Source organism: Molothrus aeneus, chromosome 2 (assembly GCF_037042795.1).
Source record: "Molothrus aeneus isolate 106 chromosome 2, BPBGC_Maene_1.0, whole genome shotgun sequence".
In the NCBI taxonomy this organism is placed as follows: domain Eukaryota; kingdom Metazoa; phylum Chordata; class Aves; order Passeriformes; family Icteridae; genus Molothrus; species Molothrus aeneus.
Genome location: NC_089647.1, coordinates 18,024,618 through 18,052,242, shown reverse-complemented (window position 1 = coordinate 18,052,242; position 27,625 = coordinate 18,024,618). Strand labels below are relative to the sequence as shown.

The 27,625-nt window shown below is 41.8% G+C and overlaps 1 protein-coding gene across 2 annotated transcripts in view; it reads right to left on the bottom strand.

Moving 5' to 3' along the window:
* Positions 1-26,028, bottom strand: part of ALCAM (activated leukocyte cell adhesion molecule) — a 116,662-nt gene extending 90,634 nt beyond the window's left edge. Inside the window, exon 1 of one of the 2 annotated variants that reach the window (XM_066572018.1) lies at positions 25,700-26,028. In XM_066572018.1, the coding sequence (XP_066428115.1) occupies positions 25,700-25,799 (100 nt within the window). In that variant the 5' untranslated portion in view covers positions 25,800-26,028. The remainder of the gene's footprint in view (positions 1-25,699) is intronic. The other variant, XM_066572019.1, reaches the window with a different exon arrangement.
* Positions 26,029-27,625: the final 1,597 nt, after the last annotated feature.

The following is a 27,625-nucleotide window of genomic DNA, read 5'->3' as shown; positions in this document are numbered from 1 at the left end:
CCTACCTTTGTACCTCCATCTATGTGAATGCTTCAATTTTCAGTGAACAGGAGGTAACAGGGAAAAAAGCCAGACAAAAAAAACAATGAGGGGTGTGGGTCACCTTGGACACTGCAACATCAAGGACAGTGAGATAAACTGTGTCCTAACTTGTCAGGTATTGATTCGTAGATCCAAGGCATCCTTGTTTGGATTGTTCCTTTCAATCAGCTGGAGATGATGGATATATTCTTGCATGCATGCAAACTAACAGAAAAAGAAAATTCTGATGATGAATAGAATATAAACAGCATCATCTGAACTAGTTCAGTTCTGCACAGCTATAAAAAAGCCATGTATAAACATGTATGACTAAGTCTTCAGAATGAAAGTCCAACACTTTCATGTGCCTTAACAAATATCCATCAAGTTTTCTATCCACATCCATCTTGCTTTATTCACTACATTTTGACAGTTCAGTAATTTTCTCCACTAATATAATGTTTTGTTCCAAAAACCCCACCATATCTGTACTTAGAATCTGATACCAGATGAATAAACTAACCTTCTAAAATTAAGAGGTGGAGAAAACACTGTGTCAATTATCACAGCTTTAGTCAAGACAATGACACATTACAGCTCATAACCAAGTCAACAGCTCTGCTCCCTCTGTCACTGTGTTCATTTGCAAAGCAAATTTTGACAAGGATGAACACTGGCAGGCTGAGCAGAGTGGAGAGATGCTACGGTGCTGCCATCAGAACAAAGGAGAACACCACATGGGAAGATCTGGGATTGCTTTAGGATTAGAATAAGAGAAATGGGATGAAAGTTATAAAAATCCAAGCTCTTCTGAACATCTCATGAGTGCTGCTCAAGTACACCAGCCCAGGTATGACAGATAATGACACAGCAACTATGGTCTGACAGCTCAACAGAAACAAAACCCTAAATTATACCTGAGGACAAAGTATTGATGTCACTGTACAACAACCATGGTGAAGCCTCAACTCAACAGCTCATTGCTGTTAAAAGTATTTTCAAGACCTGATTTAACTTGAACAAGTAAAAAGATTGTTTACTTGCAAGAAGAAAGAATCTTTCACATGATGGAAGACTAAGAGAAGCTACTTTATTATCTAAACATAGTGGAGAGAGAAGTGTTTGAGCTACAGTTCAAATACTGCCACATGCATTATTACTGCATTTTGACAAGCTGAAGTTTTCTTCCCTTCTGAATGGAAGAAGCAATGACAGAAAACAATTTTTAAAGGGAAGCAGCCAATTCATAAGTGGAATTTATATTATCATCTGCAACTATGTGGGCACAGACTCAGTGATGCAAGATGCCCCTTCCAGTCTTAAATGTGCACCTCTGTCTTAGTAACATCACTATAAATCTTCCCAAAGGAAATCCCAGTGTGGGCATAGACCACTTTCTTCACCCAAATGTGCCATGCTCTTTAGCCCAAAATTAGCAGTTAACACCTGAACTGGAAATGCAAGACTCCTCTGAGCCTACCTCAATTTTCTAGTCTGCTGAATTTTTAAACAAATTCCCCTATAATGAGCTTCTAGCTGCCTAACCCTTTATACATTTAATATAGATCTCTCAAGGAGTTCCTCTCATCCTCTGCATCCTCCCTGCTCTCCTTGTGTTTTTACCATTTTCTTGCTTAAAATACTGATTTGTCCCTGCTGAAGTTACTGGCCCTTACAACACGCTGTAAGCCCAGAACTTGAGGTAGAAGCCTTAGAAGGCTCCAGGAGCACCAGATGTGCCTGGTACCCTCACACTTCTCCACTCAGCACCAGGGATGCACCACCAGGGAATGTGCAGATGCATCTTTGGTCATACTTCACAATCTGCCTTCTCTTCCCCCTCTCCTGTCCTTCATTCTGCATCCTCCAATACATTTCTTTCAGAAATGTTTCTGAAGTGATGTTTTAGGAGTGACACACCACAGCTTTTCCAGCATTTAATAAGCTGGTTTAATAGCAAGTACTTATTTGCCTGTGTCTCCCACCTGCAATTTCCTAGCACTAATGCTGATGTTGCCAAGCTCTAAGGTTCCTCCACATAAAAGTGGTATTAAATGAACTTCTAAATTACAGATCTTCTCCTACATGTTCTATATATATACAGAAATACTTCTTTTGCTCAGTTGGAGTAAATTTAACTAATTTGATTCTGCAGATTTGGGCTTGTCAGTGCATCAATTCTGTTTAAATCACATCTCTTACCAGATACTCCTGTTTTTAAAGACTACCAGCATATCAAAACTGTTACTCTTCAGTGCAAAGAGTACTGGACATCTCCAACACTGCTGAAACAAAGTCCTAATTAGTCTGGTAATTCTGGATTTTATTTTGGTACAGAAAAGAACTAACACACCCCAACAATATTTTTTAAATTCAAACATAATTTTTAATAAGAAACCTAGAACTTGGACTTGTAAATGTGTCTGGAGGCTACAGTAAGGAAGAATGTACCTGCATACCATCTTGTAATTGAGCATCCAATTCAAAGTTTCTACTTACTCATTCAAATGCAAATTAAAGTAGCTAAAGAACAAATGCCCAGTCTGAGACACAAATTCAATTATAACAAGTCAGTCACTGAATTCTTAATATAGATGCTTTCCTGTACTTATATTTACATTTTAATCTAGACAGAAGAAAGAACAACGACCCTGGTGAGGTATATGCAGATTAAACTTCATGGTTAGGTATATGACAAATTAAAACAAGCCAAATAAAATAGACTAATAGGAGCTCTGGGAATTTTTTTTTTAACTTTAAGAGACAGATATGACAATTTTAATCACTTGTTGTGAAAATTTTTTCTCTGAGTGAAAGAACCGTAACCACAGACATCAACCCAGAGATTTGATCTCAGACTGGTAGTTCTGGCATGATCACAGGTAGATTAAAGGACAGAAGAGATTGTTCATCTGAACCATGACACCTTATACTCAACTGAAAAACACTTTTGCTTCTATAAACCTTTCACATTTCAACTAATTAAGAGTTGAGGCTATTTGAATAATTACTCCTGCAGACATCCAACTCAAAAGGCTTTGGGAGGCTTGTTCCACGCACAGGACTGAGCAGCTTCCAGCAATTCCACACACTGACCCACCCTGGCAGGTAAACTCCCCACCCAAGGGCTCCAACCACTCAGAAGTGCAACCCAAATCTCCCAGTTTTTGTAGCAGATGCCCACAGCTCAAGACCAGGCAGTTCCTTCCCACAGGTTATGTGGCTGGTTGTGGTGGGCTCACCTTCCCTGGGTACCAGGTCACTCCTCAGCCCAGCTGGAGAGAGAAAATACAACTGAAGGTCAAGGGTTCAGGTGAGGGCAGGCAAAAATCACTCACCAGTTGCCTCCACAGGCAAAATGGACTTGATTTGAGGAAAATTAATCTCATGTATTGCAAGTCAAATCAGAGTAGGATAATAAGAAAATAATAACAAATCTTAAAACACCTTGCCCCTACCCTGCCTTTCCTTTTTACCTTACCTTTACTTGTGAATTCTCTACCTATCCCCACAGTGGCACAGGGGGATGGGAAATGGTCAGTTCATGTTGTTCCTGCTGCTCCTTCCTCCTTAGGGGAAGGACTCTGTATATTCTTCCCCTGCTCCATCCCACAGGAGACAGTTCTTCATGAACTTCTGTATGTGAGACCTTCACACAGGTTCTTCACAAACACCTCCAGGGTGGGTCCCTTCCATGGGGTGCAGTCCTTCAGGAACAGACTGCTCCAGTGTGAATCCCCCACAGGGTAACAAGTCCTGCCAGCAAACCTGCTCCAGTGTGGGCTTCCCACAGGGTCCCAGGTGCCTTTGGATTCTGCTCTGCTATGGGGACCTCCACAGACTGCAGGTGGATCTCTGTTTCACCATGGACGTCCCTGGGCTGCAGAGGCACAGCTGTCACACCACAAACTGCAGGGGAGCCTCAGCTCCAGTGCCTGGGGCACCTCCTGCCCCTCCCCTTCTCTGCCCTTGGTGTCTGCAGAGCTTTTTCTGTCACATATTCTCACTCCTCTCTCCTGCTGAATCTCCACTGTGCAGATTCTGCTCCCTCCTTAAATATATTATTCCAGAGGTACTGCCACCATCACTGATGAGCTCCATGGCTGTATGGGACATGGGGGAGGTTTCTGGCATCTTCTCACAGAAGTCACCCCTTTAGCTCCACCAAGACCAAAAGCTAGCCCTGCAAACCCAACATGCTGGTTCAGAGAAAGCCAGCCTTCTGCAGGGAATACTTCTCATCCTCTCCAACCCACATCTCACAGATGTGTGCCTCAGCACTACAGATCCAATCTGTTCATAAACCCAGTGACTGACAGCAGAGCCAGGATTGTGTGCCTTGACAGTAACAAGCCTTGCTAACTCAGTAGCTTAAGTAATCCATTTTTGCCCTCATAAAAATCTGTGAACCTTGTTCAGTGCCATGTGCTCAGAGGCCAGTATGTTTCACACAATCCCCAAAAAGATGCTGTGATCTTGTGTTGGAAGCATACAGGTATCAGGTCATATTGTTTCAGAAAAGCACCCAGATCAAAACCAAAATAGATACACCTCTTCCCATCACACACACATACATACTCATCTTACTCCTGTTTACAGTGTTATTCAGACATTGAATTTAAAGGACTCTGTGGTCTCAGCTGACCTTTGTGGTCTCAGCTGACCTTTGTGGTCTCAGCCTAATGTTACAGTTTGGCTGAATTTCAGGGTCAAAGGTTGTATCTAAAACAGAAAAGCAGAGATAGAGTTCATGACAGAATTGAAATGGATCATATCTGATGATCCACTGTGACCCTAAGTTTAGCTTTACTTGATCTAAAAATCTACCCATAGATCTGGATAAAGGTTAAACAGGTAAGCACAGCCTTCCACTTAGCCCATCACCATCAACTCCAAACTGAATACAAATAAACTCAACTCCATACTAAATACAAGTTTTAATAAATTGTACTCTGATGGAAGAATTGTATATGGTCCAGAATTCCTGTTGAACAGTTAGATATACCTTATCCTATAAACTTTTATTTATCTAACTAGCAGTTTCAAGAATGTACTTTTTTTTTAGATATCTTCTCCTGCTCTCCATACTTCATTCATTTGCATCAACAACCTCCTCCTTACTTCTGTCCTTCCATCACAAAACTTCCTGTAAAATAATTTGCAATTTTCCCATAGCTCCATGATCTACTCACACCTTTTTGGCATTAAAAAAGCAGTAGAAACAATTGCAGTGCTGTGACAGATGAAATTTGAAGAGGAGAGGAGAAAGAGATTTAGTTTGTTGCATTGTGTCTTTCGCTCGGGTGCTTTCTGGAGAATTAAAGTGTGCATTAAGCTAAGCATAAACCTTCTGAAATCACACAATGACTCATAAAGGTCTCTTGTGCATAGCTTTATATTTTTTCCCCAACAATATTTAGTGCAACTTGCAAACATCAATAAAGAACATGGCACCTAAGACTATCTAACACACCTACTTAATGCACAATATTGGCACTTACAAACTATCCAAGTAAAACTTCTGAAGGGCAAAACTAAAACAGGAACTCAGAAGTGAAGTACAGCAATCAATCTTACACCAACACAGCAAGCTTTCACAGCCACCAAGACATGTTCTTGCATGTATTAGAGCAGATAGGCTACTCTGCTTTCTGCTCTAAGCACTAAAAATCCTAGAGGGGAGATTTCATGCCAGACTAGAAGAGAGCAAAAATGTATAGTTTAAAGTAATTTTGTGTTTAAAATACACCAGGACAGAACTTCACAAGTTTAATGTTTTAATAAAGAAGTTACATTCACACACAGTGGATATTGGGCCACAGGGATCTCCGGCAGAACTGCCACCTTGTAACAGCACAGAACTAGTTTGTCAGCATTAGGAATAATCAGGGTCTTCCCTGTCTATTTAGCACATTTAATAATAGTAAAAACAAAGAAATCTGGCTATTTGCAATGGTGAAACTTAACCAACCCGTATGTATGAGTTATTTCACCTTGAAAATTCACACTGCTGAAAAAATTTAAATGCTTTCTAAGATGAGCAAAAGAAATTAAGGCAAAGCAAGCAAAACCTCAGCAGGATAGGTGATTTGATTTCAGTTGACAGAAGCTACGCATCAGCTAGCTTCCACTAAGGACACCATTGCTACACTAAACAAGCCCTGCAATTTGACATCAAAGGAGTTTTGAAAGAATAGTACATTACTTGCTGAAATCACTGTTCTTCTTCACTTCCTGACATTTTACAGCAACTGCCAAAGGGACACGAGAGACTTCAGCATTAGTCAAATAAGAATCTGAGGGAAAAAAATTTCTGTTCTATTCATACAGACAACTTGATTGGAAGACCTTCCAAGTGATGAGGTGTAATCAGGATGCTCCACTTTCAAAGCATGTAAATGAATTAAAGCCAGAGAAGGTACTGGACAGCTGCCTTAGTGCTTCAACACCCAAAGGTGTTTTTGAAACCAGCTACAAAGGCACATATAGTCCATCTTGGAAGTAATTCTCTTAAGAGGACAATTCAAGAGCATACAATTAGCTGGAAACTGCATCCTGAGAGTAGTCTGGTGTGCTTCTTCATTACCCTGGCTGATGAGGCAAGGGAATATGAGAGCTGTACTGAAGTGGGAATAAAACAGCCAAGACTGTCAGGGACTGGGACAGGAGAAAAGGAAGAGAGGAAAATGAAAAAAACAGGCACCAGTTTCCTCAAACTGTGGAAAAGAGCAAAAAGGCTGAAGTACAGATCTGCTGTAAAGACAAGTATTTTCAAAGCAGTAGCTCCAGCTTCAGAAACAAGTCACTTGGCAGAAGGAAAAATGTTCAGGATGTTGAGAAACAGCCCATGCTGGTGCAGAAACCACTGCTGTACAGCACAGTATGCTCTCCTTCATCAAGTTTCAATTCAAAACATTATCTAACTTCTATTTCCAATATTAAAATGCTGGCAGTAACATCAAATAATCAAGTGGTATCTATATTTCCTTATTTTAAGGAAATCAGTCACATTTTATGAGAATACAGTGATCCACTCACACCACTATCAATTCCTTCTGTAGGATGTTTCTACAGTGCAATAACTGGACACAGAGCACAAAGAAAAAAAGGCATGTGTAGAAGTACATGTTAATCTGCAGGCACCAGCTTATGAAAACCTCTGCTACAGTTTATTTTCCTTGCATTTGAACTCAAACAGCTTTTGAGAACTAAAGCAAAACAAAGAACTGGAATGTAGTAATAGAGAATTTAAAACACATTCAGTCAACCCTGCCCAAGGCCCACATTAAAGTTTGAAAAAGAAAATAATTCTATGCTTTCGTAATGAGACAAAAAAAAAGAAAATAAAAGAATTGCCAACTAAATGCTTTATGTCCTTATTTTAAAATTAAAAAATACCCATTTAATAACTGAACAACACGAGAAATTTATAATGAAAAATGGGCTTTAATAATATTCACTACACACAGAATCAAAAGGGTTTATTGGTAATAAAAGCCTTAATTACAGACTCAATTATTGATAGACATAAATGAAGTACAGCTATATCATTTTTATAAGCTGTGCAAAATATAAAATAAAAACCAAAGAAACCATTCCTAGGCTTTATTATTTCATGTTAGTAAGAGGGTTGTGGGGGTTTTTTGTTGTTGTTGTTTGGGGGGAGGGTGTTTTGTTTTTGTTTTGTTTTTTTAATTTACAAAAAAAAAAAAATAAATTCCACAACAGCCCTCATTCCCTCTCCTTTTCCTTTACCTTTCACTCCATCCGATTTCTTTTCCATCTCCATCCAATTTCTCCTTTCATGCAGTAACAGAGTCCTTCTCAGGCTACTTAAATTCTTTCATTTTTCCATTTTAGATGATGACAGGAATGAGTTCCACTGAGCATTCCTGGCCAGAAGCCAGCCAGGCAGCCACTGCTCCCCCAGGCACCCTGCAGCAGCACTGCCTCAGGTGCAGCATCAGCATTTGATAGAGGGACAATCCCACCCGGCCAGGATGAGCTGGTGATGGCAACAAACCACAGTTTCACTCAAACACCCTCCTCTCATCTCTGCAAAGGGCAGAGCTCACTCTTACATCCCTCTCCTGTCCACACAAGACTTTGAGAAAGTGTCTTGCTGTTCTCTAACCCCTTTTGCATGGCACAGGTACCTCTGAACTGATGTTCCACAAGGTAGCAACAAAACTAGAAGGAAAACTGCCTTGCTGACAATGCAACGGAGCAACACCACCATAAATCAGCTCCTAGCACATCACCACAGCTACATCCTTCCACACCAGAGTGCTGTGCTCATTCCAGGATCTTTGCACAGCCCCAGGCACACTTAGCACCCCAGAAAAACACTGCCAAAAGACACCTACCCTGCAATCAACCCCCTGCTCATGAAAGAGCTGGTTAAACCATCTGTGTGATCTGGATTCCCTAATTTGTGCAGAATTTGGGGCAACTTGAGAAGATGCATGATCTTGGACAACAGAAAAATAGCCCCACTAAACACACATAAAGGCTTGACAGAGAATCGTGCCAATCAGGCCAGAGGAGGTTGCTATTCTTAGCATTGCTTCTAGTTAAATAAAGACTTCTGAGTTAAATAAAACTATCAAGTGTACCTAAGAATTTCTTTCATTTTCACTGCTGCTTCAACTTGCAGCTGGCAGTTGAGTTTCTCAGTGAGATCCTGGGAAGAAGAAAAGAAAATTCTACAAACTTAAAATGACTGGACATTGCCAGAGATTCAAATGTTTTGTATCACTTTTAAAAACAGAGGTGCAGTCAGAACACTAAGTCAATTAACAAAAAGATAATACTGAAACAGAAAATGCATTTAATGAGAGTCTGACTAATGCCAATTAAATGCTCTTTGAAAAAAAGAGGATGCCTGTGATACATTATGATTCAGAAACTAACTGGTCTACGTAAGCTAGCCTTGAACAAGAAATAACAAATTGTTGTGTTAAATAACCATAAAATTAACACAGACCAAGAATGTTTTTTCTTAACTTAAAAATGAGGAAAAACTCAACTGGTAACACTTAGCAATATCAGGAGATTTTACCATGCTCATGGAGAAATAAAGAAAAAATACAAGACACCCAATTTTGTCACAGACATCTTTTCACTAAAAATCCTTTCTTAGGATTTTTTCCCGTCTGAGAAGCTGAGGCCTCAGAAACAAAATGTACAGAATGGTTATCTGCTGCTGTGGAATGCAACAGGTGGATTTTTGATTGGCCCATCTTGGATGTTTATAATTAATGGCCAATCAAGGCCGAGCTATCTCAGACAGAGTCGGAGAGAGCTGCCTTTTTTTCATTCCATTCTATTCTTAGCTAGCCTTCTGAAAGGAAACCTTTCCTTCTATTCTTTTAGTATAGTTATAATGTAATGTATATATATATCATAAAATAATAAATCAAGCCTTCTGAAATATGGACTCAGATCCTCATCTCTTCCCTCATCCTGAAAACCCCTGTGAACACTGTCACACAGTTTCATCAAAATTAATTTTATCTTGAGTAAAATAACCAAGAAGTACAAATAAATCAAATAATCTGGCTAGGGGAGCAACTTGATCCAACGATTTTGGATAACTGCAGTTTCAGATACTAGGAACTTAAAAAAAAAAAAAAGAAAAAGAAAAAAAAAACAGGGATTATATTGGACAAAAGATTTTTAAAAAAGATTTCAGTGAAGTAAGCTATGCAGAGGTATGCAACTCTGAAAGGATATGCTGCCATCCAGCAAAAAAAACAGAATCAAAGCCTGCATGAGCTTTCAGAAATACCATCATAGAAGAGTCAATAATCAAACACCAATTATAGAACATTTGTACAAAAATAAAGGAGGTACCTCAAAAATAAGAACATGAAAGGTTGCATATAAACAGCAAACACTGTTCTTAAAGACTGACAATTTTATGGCATAATGCACTCACAGCCTGTCACCAGCAGCAAATAACTTCTCCACACAAAGAATTTCAGATCCTTGTTGAGAACATTGGAGGAAAATAAAATCACGAAAAAAAGGAAATTTATCCTTTGTTACCCTCCCACTTATCTGTAAATTCTGAACAATGATGTGGCTGAACTAACCACGCAGGGATGCAAGTGTTCTTTAAACTCACAAAGCTGAAAGTAAAGTAACCTATGCTTACAAGTGAAAAAAAAGGCCTTTGACTAATGAGAAAATGCACACCATCATCTTTGTTGTGGGATGAATGTAAATTGAGCTTAGAAATTGAAGGGCTTGACCCTCATCTTTTGGAAGCCACTTTAAAAGACTTCGGGAAAGAAACATTTCTCCCTCATCTCCCTAAAACGCAGCATGTAGAAACACATTGAGATAATGCGTAGGCATTCAATGAAAATTATTACAGCTCCTAACCTTTGCTAACAAGTTTCAGGGCTAGGTAATTGATTATAAAAATGAAACTGCATTTACTATTTGCTAACTTCTGATAAGCAGCAGCTATATAATTGATTCTCCCTTTCAGTATGCAACCAATTGCACTGGTATGAAAGACTGTATGTGAAACACTGGGATTTTATTTAACAGTTTGTCTCATTGCCTACTTTCCCCTCTATGAATAAAGACTGAACTAAAATTGCCATAAAAAAATGATGTGGACTACTTCAGTGTATTTAGTGTTATTACTGGGTAAATGGCCTGAGACAAAATGAGATGCAAGGTTATCTTAAGTTACTACTTTTCTGGGAGGAAATCTAGGAGTCAGAAGCAATCATTAGTTATTGTTCCACAAGTCTCCCAAGAAGATCTGTCACAGAAATCTGGCAAATCTCATAACCCTGTGTTTCTGTATCTCCAAGGCACAGTTTGGTAGACAAATTCTGATTAATTAGCTGCATCAGAATAGTTTGCTAATATAAACATAGCTCTCATCAGCATGTGTATTCCTGGCAGCATAACAATTCTCCCTTCCTCCTCTCCCTTGCTTCGCTTTTGACAGTGCAGTCTGCTCATGTAGCACATCTATGCTCACACCTGGGCTGGTGTAGAAGCACTGGGGAAATATGCATTATATTCTTTGAGCAAAGTCTGTTGGACAGCTAGCCCTGAGAACTCTACCTAATACTTATCTGATGTGTTTTGTCTCTAGATTGTCCCAAAACTCCTAAAGCTTGTGTTTAATGACCCACAGGGAGAAAAGAGCAGCGTTCTTTACCCCTCTGCATAATCACCTGCTGGCCTAGAGCACAAGGCTCTCCCCATGGTCACTCACACAAATAGGTCAAGGCAAAGGACTTTGAATCCTCATCACGTTCACTTCTGACTGAATGGTTCCAGAAATTCTGCAGAGAGCTCCTAGGTGTTATTTGAGACCACAGATGAGCCTGTGATTAAGAGTCACGGTGTCATGCTATCGTAGGCATAGTAAAAGAAAGACAAAAAAAATACTTGTTTAAGCCCATTCTTTCTTTAGACTGAGCACAAGTTCAAGTAAAAAGCCCCATGCCTAGAGATCAGTCATCCACTGACATGCCTGACCACTGCAAAGGGAACAGAGCACATGCTGGTCTTCAATAACTCCCACATTATCTCAGTAAATTTTCTATAGGTCTTGCTTCCTATCACAGCTGTATGCACTGAGAACCAAGATTTTACAGGATTTTATTTATGTCTTGACAACTTTTTAAGTATTTAAATCTCTTACAGCTAGTCACAGTGATCCTTCCTTCACTCACATTTTACAATTTTCCAGCATAAAGAAAATGGATGTCCAGGATCTGGAACATCCTAAATGATCATTATTCACAACAATCTAATAAAATATGCTTCACTGAAACTTAATATTGAAAAAAATACAAGCTGAAATTAAAACTACTCTGGGAGTTTATTTTAAATAGCAATAACAATAAAGCACTACAACATCTTGTTGAAAAGTGGGACAAAACCAACACATGAATGGGACCATAACTGAATTAGTCTACACTGCAAAATAAACAAGTAATCATCACAGGATTCGATAGCCATGCATTTAAACATATCCTAATCCCAAAACTAATAAGAAGGCATAACTATAAAAATAGATCTCTCATGTTAAGTCTCATAAAAGTCACAAAACTGCAAATCTGCTCTAAAGGATTTTCTCACATTTTAATTAACTATCATAAAAATATTGTGATGAGATAATCTCAGTTTATATAGAAGCATTTTCTCCATTTAAAATTACACTCAAGAAAGCTTAGTAAGCTGCCTATTCCCTGCTGACAGGCACAAAAAAAATTTATCCATTCTTATATATTCATTTTATAGATGGGAAAACCATGTGTGTGCAATTTAAAAACGAAGGCTTTAAAAAGTCAGTCAAAGAGGTGAACTTACATCAGACTTGGGAAGACTGAACTAGACCAATTCCCTACCTGAACTATTTCTCTGCAAGTCATGATAGCTCAACATGGTCTGCAAGGAGCAGAAAGACACTGTGACTCACAGACAGTATCCAGCACCTTAACAGCCTCTACACCATCACTTTGGGTTTATTGTATCCTCCCATGCCCCCTCTGCATGGGCCCTGATATTTCTATTCTAAAAATCAGGTCCTTAAGAATCTAATTAAATACTCAAATAATTTCAAACCTGCGTGTTCAAACCTGTGCCGGATCATGACCCAAAACCATTGTTTTAGCCTAATTTCTGTATTTGGTGACCAAGCAAAGCTATTGTTATAGGCTTACAGCACCTGTCAACTACCACAAGCTGCTTCTCCCCACCTCAGTCCAGATACAGCATGAACAGGCTTAGACCAGAAAAGTGGCTATCTTGCAATTTCAGTAGCAGTGGGTCATACATCTGTATTTAATACAATATCCTTATTAAACAACTAATGTTACATTTCTTCAGAACTGGTAACAATGCACTGTAAGGCTGCTTCCTTCCAGGAGTGAAAATTTCTTGACCATCTCGAATGCCCCCAGTGTAAGGTGAGAGTCACTCCACAGAACATCTGATGGCCCAACAGGACAGACACAGACATTTAGGTCTGTCAGTGATTATGCTCAGCACATGACACCCTTTCTCTGGCACATTATGTCATGCACCAAGTCTCTTACAATGACTAGAAGAAAACATTCAGGGTTTTTTCCTCTGCTCAAAAACCCTGTCAGTATGAAGATCTTTTCAGTTTATCCATCCTGCCCCTAGATGGAGGAGGGAGGCTGTCTAGAAAGGGTGAGTTAGTCCAGGTGGTTGCCCTGTGAGCACAGGCCCGTGTGCGCAGTGCAGGAATGTGTCATCTTTGCCAAGCCCCTGTGGGAAGGCTTCCTGAGACAGGAAATAACGCTGAACCATGTGGCTGACAAAAGAGGAACAACAGGGTGACGTGGCAGCAACACGATCTCTACCAAGAGGGACGTCCTGCTGAATTACTGCAGGTGAAAGGAAAGGCTGTGACTGTCAAACCCAGGGGAGCACGTGGAGATACAGACAGGGGAGGCCAGGCACTGCCTATCTTGAAATTGGGTTCCCCCCTGCTCCTCTCTCTCAAAATACTCTGCTCAGGGGCTCTCCTCAACCCCACCACTTTCCAGAATGCTTTCTGCTCTCCTGTCACAACTTGTTTCACTCGCAAGCCCAAATCCATCTGCAGTGGGTCATTTCTGTGCAGAGGGCTTCCTCCCCCACCCACGCAAGGGGAAGAGGCAGCACACGTTGGCTGTGCCAGGGCCCTCTGCTTCCTTCCCCCTGACACGTCCTGCCTGCTCTCCCACCCCAGGCTCTCCCCCACCAACACCCTTCCCACTGTCTCTGCAGCAGCTGGGACTGTGCCAAGCCAAAACCAAAAGCTGGGCTCCCCTCAGACTCAGCCAACCATGCTCCAAAACCCCACCCACATGACACACTAGCCCCACACACACCAGCTACAGCTCCTCCTGTCCCCAGCTGTCTGTCCCTTCTGTCCCAGCTTCCCAAATGACACTGTATCCTTCCCAGTCTCTGCGGCAGACCTCTTACCATGATTTTGCCATAATATTTTTCACAGGCTTTAGGGATATACCTGGTTGAACATGTTGGAAATAAGTTCTTTGCCTTTAATTTGGCTCTGCCACTCTGCAGAAATGCTGATCTGTGTCTTTGGCCCACTACTGACAGCAAACTTCTCTCTCCAGTCATAAATATTTGCTTACAGAACAGCAGCAGAAAAGTGAACTTTTAAGTATGCACATTAATACATCCTGTCAAAGATCCAAAGTGCTGCTGTTGCAATCTTGGATACTCCAGCTTTAATTGTTCTCACCTCCAAAGCCTTCACTCTCCAAAGCCTACAAAACATAGAGGCATACTATGTCAATGACATAGTGAAGTTAAGCAAACAATATCCTAGCAAAAAAAAGTATTTTCTATTTCTCAGCCTGAAATGTTCTCAAACATTTTTTTTGATGTTCAAGTGGTATTTATAAATCCAAAACACCTCTATTATGTTCTTTTGTTTCTTTAAACAAGAAATTCAGATCTTTTCTCTTAAATTTCAGCTGCCAAAAGAATAAAAATTGGTGTTAGTAACTTAAGTAATCTTTGCATCTTTTTCCCTTTCCTATGATTTAGAGAAGTCAGGTTCAGACTCCCCTAAAAATAAAATGGCAGTAAAGAACAGCTTTAGCTTCCAACTTGCTATACAAAAGTTTGAACCTCCACTCATATGTCATCAGTAGATGAGATTATATGTGGCAATATACAAAATACAGCACCTAGAAGGCATAGTTGAAGCCACACAAGGGTTCAATCCAAGGCTAAATCATGGATGCTCCTCAGCTGCAGCAGTAGCTGGTGGTACAGGCTGACACCGTCAGGCTCCCTCCAGAGTCACAAACCACTCAGCCTAGTCCCTCCCTGCAACAGAGGGAAACAGTGCCTCACAGGAATTGCTACTCCTGATGCAAATAGAGACCTCCTTGAGCTTTCTGACCTGGACCTGTGCTATTCCAGACCTGATCGCAAGACAATCTCCCTGTTCCAAGCCTTGCATGGCAGAGTTCAGCCACCCTGACACTGGGAGAGCTCTTCAACATGCAATTCACCTGCTATATCTGCAAATATAATTTGTACAAGATTAAGCATTCTAGACTCACCAACAGCTTGTTGGCAATAGAAATTACCAATGATGTGCATCCATTGCAGAAGTAGACCATACAAAATTACCCAGCCTTGCAGTAGCAACCACAGCGTTACCAAGCAGCCAAAGGCCGTAAAGTGTCCATTATGTTTGAAATATAGTTCAAGTAAATACCATAAGAAACATAAATAATTTTTTCACCACTAAATTACCAGAGATCACTCAAATCCTTTCAGATGAAATGCACACTGTAGTGCTTCCACTCTGACTTAAGAATCCAAGAGTGCTGACATGTCCAAGGGGAAAGTGGCTCTCCTAAGCCACTGTCAGTCCCAGTTTACAACAGCTTCTACAACTATCCCTGTTTGAAAAGCCTGGCATATAATGCCACTTTTTTCAGAGAATACTCATCAATTTCCTCTTCCATTAAATTAGATTTAAAAAACAAAACAAAAACAAAACAAAACAACCCCAACACAACAGAACAACCAACCAAAAAAAAAACCCTCAAAAAACTCCCATCCAAACCTGAATCCACATCCAGTCCTCATTGTTCCCTGATCACAAGGAATTCAAGAAACTCTGGTCTTTTTTTTTTTTTTAACTTTCAAGTTGCTGTTGAGGAAGATAATGAAAAACTGCAGAGCTTAGCAGATGGAAGATTTAGGTCATAACCTCACACCTGGAATTAAGCCCTAATAAAACTTTTGGTTTTGTAGTAGCTATCCCTCCCTAATGACAGAGTAACAGCTCAGCTCTAAAGAAGGAAAAGAAAATGCAAAAAGCATAACTAGAAGTGACTTAAAAGCCAGCTAAAAAAAAAACCCCTTTCAAACATCATGAAACGTTTTAACAAAAAAATAAAGGTTTTCATTGAAATAGTCCCTTTTAAATTTCTATTTTTAAATAACAAGGTCCCTCAAGTTTTATGTAGCGTTTATCATGCTGTCACAGAACTTGCAGTCTGTGAACCACCAAATTCCTTGTCTGGTTATGAAAAAAAAATAAATCTGTACTGTACAGTATGTCCAAAAAAAAAAAAAGCATGAATTCTCTATTGCATGAAGAGAGCCTCCTCAAAAGGAGTCAAGGTCCCCACACGCTCAGCGCTCTGCTCTCTCACACTTCGATGAAAAGCCTTCCAGAACAATTGCTGCTGGTTACGGATGATGACACCTCACAGGAACACCAGAAATCAGTTGAAACACAAGTAAAAGCAATCTGTGGATGTTACTTTTGTGAGTTAGAATCCACACCTAAAACAAGGCATCGTACCATACCAAGAGGGCTAAGTTTTTAGCCCTTTACATACACAAATCTTCCAGTGTGAAGCTCATATGTGGCCTTCAGGAGTAACCATAAACTATAAGAATAAATAATTTTGAGAAACAGTTTGAATGTATTACTTCTGTCCAGAAAAATTAACAACCCCTTGGACTGAGCCATCGACATCAGTCTTCAAAACTACTCCCACCTTTAAAAAAAACTGGACTGAGCATTCCAGCTAGAAATTATTCACCTGCCTCTCCTCCTCCTCTGGAGGCAAACATCGCTCCTCCCAACACCCACTTCTTTCTGGACAAAGCTGCTGGCAGCTCACACTCAGCCATTCAGCATTCACTACAGAAACACACTGTGTTATTCATTCCTCTATGCCCTGTGCCACTGATGCAATGGAAAGACAGCCAAAGATTGTGAGCATACTGGGTGTGCTGAAGCCCATCTTTCCTTATCACTGCTGTACTTGCAGATGGACATAATGATGAAAAAGTGACCCACAGAGGGCTTCATGCACCATTCAGAGCAGAAGAAAAGTGTTTCTAAAGTAAGCAGATACATCTCTGCAGCAGGTCAGAGTAGTAAGCATGCCACCAGCAAAAGATGGGAATTTCTCATGTGTGAGAGGAATAGAGATCTTTCCCCTCTTACATAGCAGAAATGAAACAGCCACCACAGACCTAAAAGTGACAACCACTACAGGGAGTTCTTGCCAGCTGGCTCCTGAGCTCCATGCTGTCCAAGAGGAACTCCCAAGCTCCCCACACTGAGCTGTGCTGCCCTGGTGGCTGCAGCAGCCCTCCAAGGCCCCCTTGGCAGGATGATAAAGCCAGCAGGCTCTGCAGAGCCTAAAATTGCCAGCATGCTCCAATACTCAGCTACGTTCCCACAAGACCTCCAAAAAAACTACAATTCTCATTTCCCTGCTCCTATCCCTTTGGCTCTCAGACAGACACAAAGCATCTCTTTAGCCCCTCTGATACACCAACAGTTTTACACATAGACCAGAAAGTTTGCCTTCCTTCTGGCTGCAGATACCCAGGGCTTAAAGCTCTTTCAAGATAAGGAAAGAACTTTCTTACGGAGCAGGCAATACATTACGTTAGGATGCACAGAAGATGCCAAAATATTCTGTGAATCTACCAAGGAATGGTTAACCTCCCTCTATATCCACAGTAGTCACCTTTGCAACATATCACTTATTTCCCACTATCTCAAAGTTTTAGACTACTCCCCCTGCTGCCCCCAGAAGCTGTGCAGAAGTTTTGGATTTAACATCCCAGGGTACTTAAAGTGACAAAAAATGACCCACAGACACAAGGGAGTCTGGACAAAATGCCAGAAACCTGATCCTTACCAAGTCTGCAGGTGAGCTTCCAGAAAGCACACTCCAAGATTCATATAGACACTTTGGAATTTGCTGCTGTGGGGCACCTCACATTAACTGGGGTTAAATCTTGAAGGTAAAGGACTTAAACTTCAAAGCTGAAACAGAACACGTTGCATCATTCAACAGCAGCATGATGTGCAAGGTCAAGCAGAACCACGGACAGTCATCCTTCCAAAAGTCCTGTTACAGAAACCATGTCAAGAGCTAAACTACTGGAGCAAACCATTTTCTGAAAGTCTTAAATATTTAACAAAACAAAAAATATTGGGGAAAAAAGTGCAAAATACAAATTCATGCAATGCAAAGCAGCTGTCAGTATTTACTCATACATTGGTGGCTGTTTCAAACGACAGGACTCCATTATTAGCTGCAATTACTAGAATTACTAACAGTGAAACTCTGCATTACTAAGTTCTTGCAGAAAAACAACAGTAAGAAACATAATTCATTCAAACTGGAAGCTGCTGGGACACTCATAACACTGATTTTCTTATTGCTTCTGTGTGTAGGCTGAGTTCAAGGTTAGCAGCAAGTTGTGCAGCAGTTTGAAAACTGAAGAGTAATATTAAAAATTCTTGACAAAAATCTCAGTCATGAATTATGTTTGGAAAAATTATCCCCTCGCTAACCTTTAAAGCTGTCAAGTGTAAGATGCAAATGTTTTCTGGATTTATATCACCAGTTGTCAGGGCACTACTTTGCTGTCAAGTGTCAGAAATTTCCACTTTCCCCAGTTTTAGAAAGCAAATCGCATACTGGGATGTCCCTGTGTGGATTTTAATATAATACATGCCCTATCATCCTCTCCATATGCAAGCATGATGTGCTGTATCAAGAATGAAGAAATTGATTCAGCATTCTTCTCTCTTCTGAAGTTACATGGCTACACTGCAGTTTCCCAAATCCTGCCTGAATATTCCATTTGTCCTTTCCCTGCTCCATGTGTGGTTTTGTAGGTAAAGGCCACTGAATTCATCTCTACTCTCCAGAACAACAAGAATAAACAAACCTTTCACCATCCAGATTTTATCTGAATGAGTCACAGAGTCCACTTTGCTAAACACATACTGCTTTGTACGTTTCATGAAATAAAATTACATGGTGAAACTGATAAATGCATAGATTAAAACTCCAGCTATCTCATCAACTGAAAAATCATTCAGAAGCTGCAATTAAAAGAAACAGCATCTCACAAATAATTTTGAGATCTCAGAGTTGCCTTCAATTGCCCATTTTTAAGTGTATTTCAACCCATGTATTCTCTGTAAGGAATCCAGTTACAGACGATTAAGTGAACACTTACCATTCCACCCCAGAGATAAACTGTGCCAACCCTCTAAAACAGGAGCCTTAGGAATTCTTCCTGGTCAGCATGAAAAATTCACTCAGCTCAACAGTGAGTTCTCAAAAACTAAATGCTTACATTTTCTAAAAATAACAAGCAAAAAAAAAAACCCAAACAAATCCAGAACCCACCCCATCAAAACTTCACATTAAAAAGCCAAACCAACAAAACCGTGAAATAAGTCAGTTTTCTATAAAGTGCCACACTTAAATCCAGCTGCATACAAACTACATGTATTTTGTTCTTCAATATCTATGGATATTTTCTTTAGTTAAATTGGAAAAAAATTGATTAAAAAAATGCAACTTCTGCAGCATACAAAATGATAACAGGCATTTGTCTGGGATTCATCTGATTGAAGAATAATGCTGAGTTCATTACAAGCTTACTTGAAGGTGACCCAAAGAGTATTTTTTTAGAAGTTCTGTTCTTTATTGAGACTTGATTATTAGTTTCAAAACCATCTGATCAGAAATATTATTTAAAAAATGGAAGTATTAAAGAAAAATATAAAGTCCTAAGTTTACAGAGCAGTTATCAACTTTCTGAATGTATGCTTTTCTGTGTTAGAGACATGGAAGGGGTTAAAAGCACACACCTAAGCTGGCTTCTTGAACAATGACCACGTTTACAGAATGGCATACATATTCCACTTTTCCTTAAAATAAAAAAAATCCTGGAAGAACTTACTGAAAAAAACAGACATTTTTAAACAAATGCCCTACCTAACATTTTACTGGAAGTTCTAACTTTCTCTCCTCCCAGCACTAAGTCTGGTACAATCATTTCCTTATCCTGTTTGTAGCCTATTTCATGCCACACCACTCTTGGCCCATTTGATCCATGGAAATACCCTCTATTTACTCTGATTCTTTTTGGGCTTCTCCATGATTCTCACCAGCTGCTTCCCTCGACAGGAAAGTGTCACTTAAAAACCTGATTCTGTAGTGTATCCATCTGAAACACCAAAAGCCTTGTAGCAAAAGAGAACTATCTCTAATTGAGTCATCTTTTGGGGTTTGCCTCGTATGTGATTTAGATTTGGCCTTCCTTCCCCTTCATGCAACAGGAAGCCTATGATGAAAGTTAGATGCTTTCAGTAACAAAGCCTAGCATGACAAAACACTGTGGAGAAACAAAGACTTTTAATATAACTTTCTGGCTGAAGCCAGAGGTCTGGGAAAAGCTGAGACACGCTGCTTCTAACAGTAAGGTAGCAGAGCTCCCTCTATTGAATTAGCTGCCAATATCTCTTCAAAGCTTTAAAGATGCCAACTGTGGTCAGAATCAATGTTCTAATAAAAACCTAAAACCTGCCAGCCTGGACAGCTGGGACCCATCATGTACACTGTATGCAAGAGACAGCTAAGGGAAGGGGAAAGCCACCACGCAGAGCCCATGACACATGCCAAAGTGTCACTGCCTGCCAGGGCACCAGCCCTGGGGACTTCTGCTATCCTTGGCTGCTGTTTGAGAGTTTTCCATCAGGTCCCAAACTGCCGTGCCCAATGGCCACGATTAACGATGCCAGGGCATACTACAGATGGCGCTATCACAGCACAAAACACAGCACACAAGCTCAGGTTGAGCTTCTGAAGTTTTTCTTCACAACAGGGGTTAACTGTACACAGAGTACCCCCTAAACAAAATATATGGATATACAGACTGCTGAAACACTTATTAAATCACCAACTTCACTTTTTACTTCTTATCAAGGGAATGGCTTAGTATTTCCACTGCTGTTGAAAGCACTTTGAATGCTTTCTACCCAAATGTTACAGAACTGTTCTAACCCCTGATAACCTCTAAAAATCATACCCTGCAGGTGCTCTTTTTCTCTACACTCTTTTATCAATTTCTCCCATTTTTTAACTCCCAAAAGAAGCATATTTATTATCAACAATAAAAATACTAGTTCAGAAGAAGCAGCACTGTTTTAACAAGCAAATATTTATTTGCCTTTCTGGAGACCTATATCCATGATAAAAAAAGCAATTTGATCTTAAGCGAGGCAGAAATTCCTCAAAAGAGCCAACATTGTGGAGCAGTAGATTAACATCCACTGGTGTAGGAATGATTGTGATTCAAGCCATCCTCAATAAAACACACTGGGAAAGACAAAGGAAACAAAAGCAGAGAAGAAAAAAAAAGGAAGAAACTTGATCTGATCACTGCCAGCAGTGGATTGTCAGAATACAAGGTGCATTGCAATCTCCTCTCTAAATGATGAGATTCATTTTCTAGTGTATTAATGGCAGAAACGTACAGCCTCCTTTAATATACATCCTGTTCCCATTAAAGAAAATATACCGAGATAAAGAACATGTAGGTCAAAACCTTGTCTTCTGGGAAGATAACACTCAACCATTTAATATTAAGGGGAGTTGTTAATATTCAGGTTTTCCTGGAAAAATCACGTTCTGCTTAAGTAATTTCTAATTATCACCCACAGCATTTACAGTTCCTTAAGAGTCTCTCATTTGAGCATCAGTGAATGGAAGCATAACTATTTTTCTTGAATACAGAGGAACTTGAGAGAAATCAGAATATTGCAACAGGTCTTCAATTCTCTTACAAACGTGGCCTTGCAGTTTACACACTTTTCAATAAAAAATGACTGTATTACCAGAGGAAAAAGCTGCACACCAGCCAACTAAGAGGAACCCTGAGTAGCACTGAAGACAAAGCCTGAAGAATTACAAGGTTTTAGACATGGTAAAAATCAATATATAAAGTCTAGCCTCCTATCAGAGCTGGCAGAACTAACCAAGACCATACTACGACACCATACTATTAGAGATGTGGAGAAACAGTTTCAACAATCAGCATGGTAGTATTAAAAAGCCACAAAACTCCCATATGTGAAACAGCAATGGAATAACCACTGGAGATCAGACCTGGAGCCAGCTTATTTGTGATCATCATGTTATGGTCATAGAGTACAGATCACAAGAAGGGAAGACTGAATATTGATAATGTAGTGTAAGGAGATCCAATTACAAATTAGAGCTCCTAGAAAATAAGCCCATTCAGTCTCCCCAGGGTTACTAGGCTCAAAGTGCATACAGAGAGGAGGGGCTCCACTGTAATCAGTTTTCTACTAGCAACCTGCTCTTGTTTCACCCAAGAAGTCCAAAACTACTTGGACCAAAAAATACTCTCCAGAAAGTCCTCTGGTAGGAACCTAAAAAAGCCCATGATGGTCACGTATGAGCAGCCAATATATTAAAGCTATTGCTGCTACAGAAATGCTTGTTTTCATATGGCTTAGAGGGATCTCCTATGGAATCAGGTATGATACCATGGAAATCTGCAGTGAGCACTTTTACCTCTTAAGACTATAAAGCCCATGGCTTAAGTAAGATACTTGCAAGAAAATAGAGTTTTAGCCTAATCATACAGATGTAATTTGCATTATGTAAAACACTTATCCTATTTTATTTTCCCCTTTATGTATCATCTTGCATAAATATTTAGAGATTCTGTTCCCCAAAAATTTCTGCTGGCAATAAGTCAACAAATGAATTCTACTACAAAGAAGATAATATATAAACCCAGGATAAATAATTTTAACAACCCAGGCTACTTTCAGGAAGGAGAATGGATGGTATTGCAAGAAAGGGGATTACTCTTACAGAGGTTGGAGAGTGAAAATAAAATATCCTGAAATTAAATATGACTTGTGACAGATATAGTTATTTCATGAACATAACAACATATATTTTCTTCTATAAAAATCACCTGGCTGAAATTTCAAGTATTTACAGACCTGGATGATTTCTGTTGTTGCCCTCTGCCTTCTCAGTGCTACAAACCCAACAGTAGAGGGGAGAGCACAAGAAAAATAGTTTATGTTGGAAGATTTTCACATCAAAAAAACCAAACCCCTAAATATATCAAATGCTTCCCAAAGCAATCAATCTAACAATTAAAACTCACTTAGGACTGAGTCTGGTTACCTGTATGTTAGGCCACAAATACATGGCACACTGAGGCATATACACGTGGTGCAGATGTTTTCTGACTTCAGCTTCAGAACCCATGTGAACTCCAGATCTTAATACAGAAATCCAGTTTCCTTTGCTCAAAGTCACACCAGATATAGCAGGGAAAAAACGCAGTCAGAAGTGAGAACACAATGAGCGTCATGAATAAAATGACATGTTTCAGTCTCACTAGGCTTAGGCAATATTGGCAATATGTAACAAGCCTAGTAATAAAAGGAGAGACTAAGAGCTTCGTTGTTGTAATCCACCAAAAAGCAGGGGGAGGGGGAAAGGTCATAATTAGCTCCTGATTAAAAGTTTATTTTCTTTTCACATACAGCCATTCCTCTAGAGATGTTTGAGATTATAATCCATTTTCTCACTTATTCTGACCTAGAGTCAGTCTCTTAGTGCCAAATGTGTACTTGGACCCCCTCTCTCTTTTTAAGATGGGTATCTTCCTAAGCATTTTATTCTGTGAAGAAACAAAACCAAGTTTTCTCATATGCTTTTAATACCTCATCTACTGCTTTCCATATCCCAAGCTCAAATGGAACTCCCAAAAGCCGAGCACCATGATGGAGTAATACATTAATAATTTGTTAAAAAAACTAGCTATCATCTAAAATAGATGAGTTAGCAAGGGGGAAGAACCAGTAAAACTACAGCAATATCAAGACCTTTCCATAGCTATTTTTGCATGTAAGTATCTTTTAATCTTTCATATTCCTCAGAATAAACAGAGAAGTAGAGGCTTAAATCTACTACTGGGCTTTCCAGGCATTTCCAGTACTGCAGGGAAAGTTTGTAAGCTGAGGTGGGGTTGGTTTCTCCCCACACACATTTCCTTACAGTTAGTCTGAGCTTCTCCTTGACGGGGCAAGGAAGGAATGAAGAGCAGAAAGAACAAGTTAAATGGTTTTGCTGACAGCCTATTAAGATCGTAGGTAGTCAAGTGACATTTTTTTTATAGAGCTCCATCAACACAACCTTTGAGATAAAATATTTTATGGTTTCACATTTTCTTCAAATGGAAAATGTAGACAGACACACAATCACCAAGATCGTTTTGTATCTACTCGGCTAAATCTCTCCACAGAGGCAAAGTCTTGCTTCTTAGAAGCTGAGGTGCTTATCCCTCTGATAATCCACATGCCTTCAAGATTTCCTAAAATGAACTATCTTTCCTCAAGACTTTCTCTGCATCACAGCAACCAGTATTCTTTGTAAGCTCTGCCACCAGGACTGGTATTTATTATGTCCAACAGTGATTATACCCTGTGTTTGCCAAAGCAAAAGCCAAGCAGCACAGCCTGACACACGGCTTACGGTTCCAATATTGCTGTTGATTCTGTCTGAAGCTTTTTTACTATTCTATTTGAAATTACAGATTCAGCAGGCTTGCTTTACTGTTGTAGCTAGTTTTCAGTTTTCCACTTGGAGCTTGTAAAACACAAGTGAAAAAGGTCTGCTCTTCTCTTTCGCCAAAACCATACTGGCCGTAAATGGTTAACTGGAGAGCACGTAACAACCAGGCAGAAGCCAGGAATGAAAAACCACCAGCAGCTCCAACACTTCTGCAAACCCTCCGTTGTTGCAAAGGCACACAGACGCAAAGCCATTTCTTAAAGCAATACAAAATTTTACCACAGGCTGACGCTCTTTCTACAAGAATAATGAGACGGTCCCCGCGCTGAATACAGAACTCCTCACTTCACAGCTTTTCCCTCAGACTTCACTTTCACGCTCAATATTTACAAAACAAAGCCTACAAACACCTCATAGCCAAAATATTCCCAGAACAATTAGGATATTTAGCACTCTCTGCGCCTTCCTACTTCCCCAGCGCCTCTCTTCAGGAGCGGTTTTACGGGCGGAGCGGGGAAGCGAAGTTACCCACGCGATCCCGATCAGCCGGAGCAGCCTCAGGCACGCAGCGCTGCCCCAGGGGCTGCCCGAGCCGGGAGCACCGACAGCGGGGCTGCCCCCGCCGCGCCCGGCTGCCGGCGAGTGCCCGCCGCGCTTCCGGCTCCCAGCGGCAGCGGAAAGCGGCGGGAGGCCGCCGGTCCCGCGTTGTGCCGGCACGGCCCCGGGCGGCACTGAAGGCGCGGAGGGCAGAAGCGGCTGAAGCGCCGAAGTTGCAGGCGGCTCGCTGCACAGACGTGCCGCTCAGCCTGGAAGTGAAAGCAGCACCGCACCGGGGCTCGGCTGCCGCTCCCGCGGGGGCAGCGCTGCCCGGCGGCCGCTGACAACGCCTTGGAGAGACCCCACCGCCGCTTCCCACGGGGAAAGATGAGACCAGCGCGTCTCGATCCCCCTCACCGCTGGGGCAGCTCCTGCCCTTCCCGCAGGAGAGACGGCATCCGCCGGCGCACCCTCGGAGGGTAGGAGAGGACCGCTCTCCTCCAGAAGCGCAGCGGGGTGCGGCGGGCACCACCGGCCGGGAGCGGCCCCCGGCGAGCAGGGAGCCCGCGGTAGGTGCTGGGGCGCTCCGGGAGCGGCGGGCGGGCACCGCCACCTGCGCCCCGGCCTCCCCTCCACCAAGTTAGGCGCGGCCGGGACGGCGCGGCCGTGGCCACCGCTTCCCGCGGGCGGGCGCTCACCTGGGGGCAGGCAGAGAGCGGCGAGCAGGAGGCAGAGCAGGGGCGGCAGCGGGCAGCGGCGGCAGGAGGCGCAGGCGGCGGCGGCGGGGGGCTCCATCATCCCGCCTGCCCGCGGCGGGACCGGGAGGCGGCGGCGGAGCGGGGCGGCGCGCCCGCGGGGGCTCTTCCCTCTCGCACCGGAGCGCGGCAGCGACTTCTCCCTCGTCGAGGCCGGGAAGAAGCAGCGGCGGCTCTCTCCCGGCGGCGGGAGCAGCGGTAACTTCCCGGGCGCGGGCGGCGGGGCGGCTGCTCTCCCTCTCGGCGCGCAGCGAGGAACCACTCCGCACCGGAGCAGGTGGCGGCTCCCTTCTGGCAGCCGAGCGGCGCTCCAGGACTGAGCGCTGCGGCGGGAGAGGCGGAGCCGGGCGGTGGCGGCGGCGAGGCTGGCCCGGCCCCCGAGCCCCCGCCCCGCCCGGAGCGCGGCGCGCAGGCGGGGGGAGCCCTGCGGGCAGCCCCGCCGCCGCCCCGCCCGCTGCAGCCGCCCCGGGCGCCCGGGACCTGCGGGCCCCCAGTCCTGGGATGTGCCGCTGCCTCCGGGGCGGCGCTGTGCAGGCGAGGGGGCCGCGGCTGGCAGGCATGCGGGACAAGCCGATCCCCCATTCCCCTACTCCTGCGTCCCTTCTGCTCGGTGCATGGGCTGTTTTCTGGTACTGTGTTCAGGATGCGTGTTGGTTACGAGTATTGCAAATCTAAAGCTAGAAAATAATGAAATAATAATGAGAATGCTCGTTCTGTTGGGTGTATAGAAACGTGACTGTTCCTCCTCTGAGCCAAAATAAGGAACAAAAGGGAAAAAAATTAAAAAGCAAAGATAATAACAATCAGCTTAATCTGATTTAATGGACATAGCAGAGGATTGGATAACAGGAGAGAAGCTCACAACACTGTGGTTGCATGAAGAAATGCACTGCAGGGTGAAGAGCGATCTTTCGTCACTTGTGGAAGTCGGCTGCCCTAAAGGTGAAAAAGATTCCTCATCAAAGTAACGTAATCCAGAAGCAGCGCTTTCATGCACAGTGCTCTATTCTCCTCCTGTTTCGGTCTGAGTAAGCAGTGCTGTTTCACTGAGAGGGAAATAAGCACGCTGGAGCCGCACAGCAAGTTTCTCAGCTAACAGTTCTGCATGATCAACGTGTAGCCCACGCAGTCATGTGGAGTAAACCTGATGTCCAAAATCTGAAATATGAATGATGCACGTAGTTTGGTCTTTCCAGAGGGACTTTCTAGTAGTGAAATCCGAAGTGTCAAGTGCTCTATCTAACTTCACCATGTGATTATTTGAATTCTTGGACGGGAACTTCCCCAAAACTCCGGAAAATGAAAGACAAACTTAGCCAGTCTGTTGTGCTATTCTCAAAACAATTTTCTTGAAGTCTAACAACTAAAAATACTTAAACATTACAGTGATGCAGAATACGTGTAGAAAAACACAGCCTGTATACTTTTTTGCATATCATGCTTGTTTTTTGTAAAGAGGGGTAAGGAATATTTGGCTTTTAAAACTTTAAGTCTAAAGTGTTGTCTTCACTTCAAAAAGTCCTTCTGTTCTTCCACATTATTATCATTATCTTTCATATTGTGTACAGCACGCCATGCAATCAGTTTTAAAAATACTTTACTTTCCAGGCTTACTGCTCAGCAGAGCTCTGTCGTCCTTTGTTTTCTCAGCAGATTTCTCTTTATGGGTGTATTACTAAACAGATTAAAAAAATACTACTTTTAAGATCAATAATCTTCTTGTTTTCCTGTAAAAACAAATTAGTGTTTCCCATTCAGTGTTTGGTTGGTTTGTTGGTTTTTTTTTCTCTTGCATGTTTAGAAGTTGTAGGGTAATCATTAGTAGGGAAATTTCATATTTCTCTTGCTGTCAAACCTGGAGACCTCCTC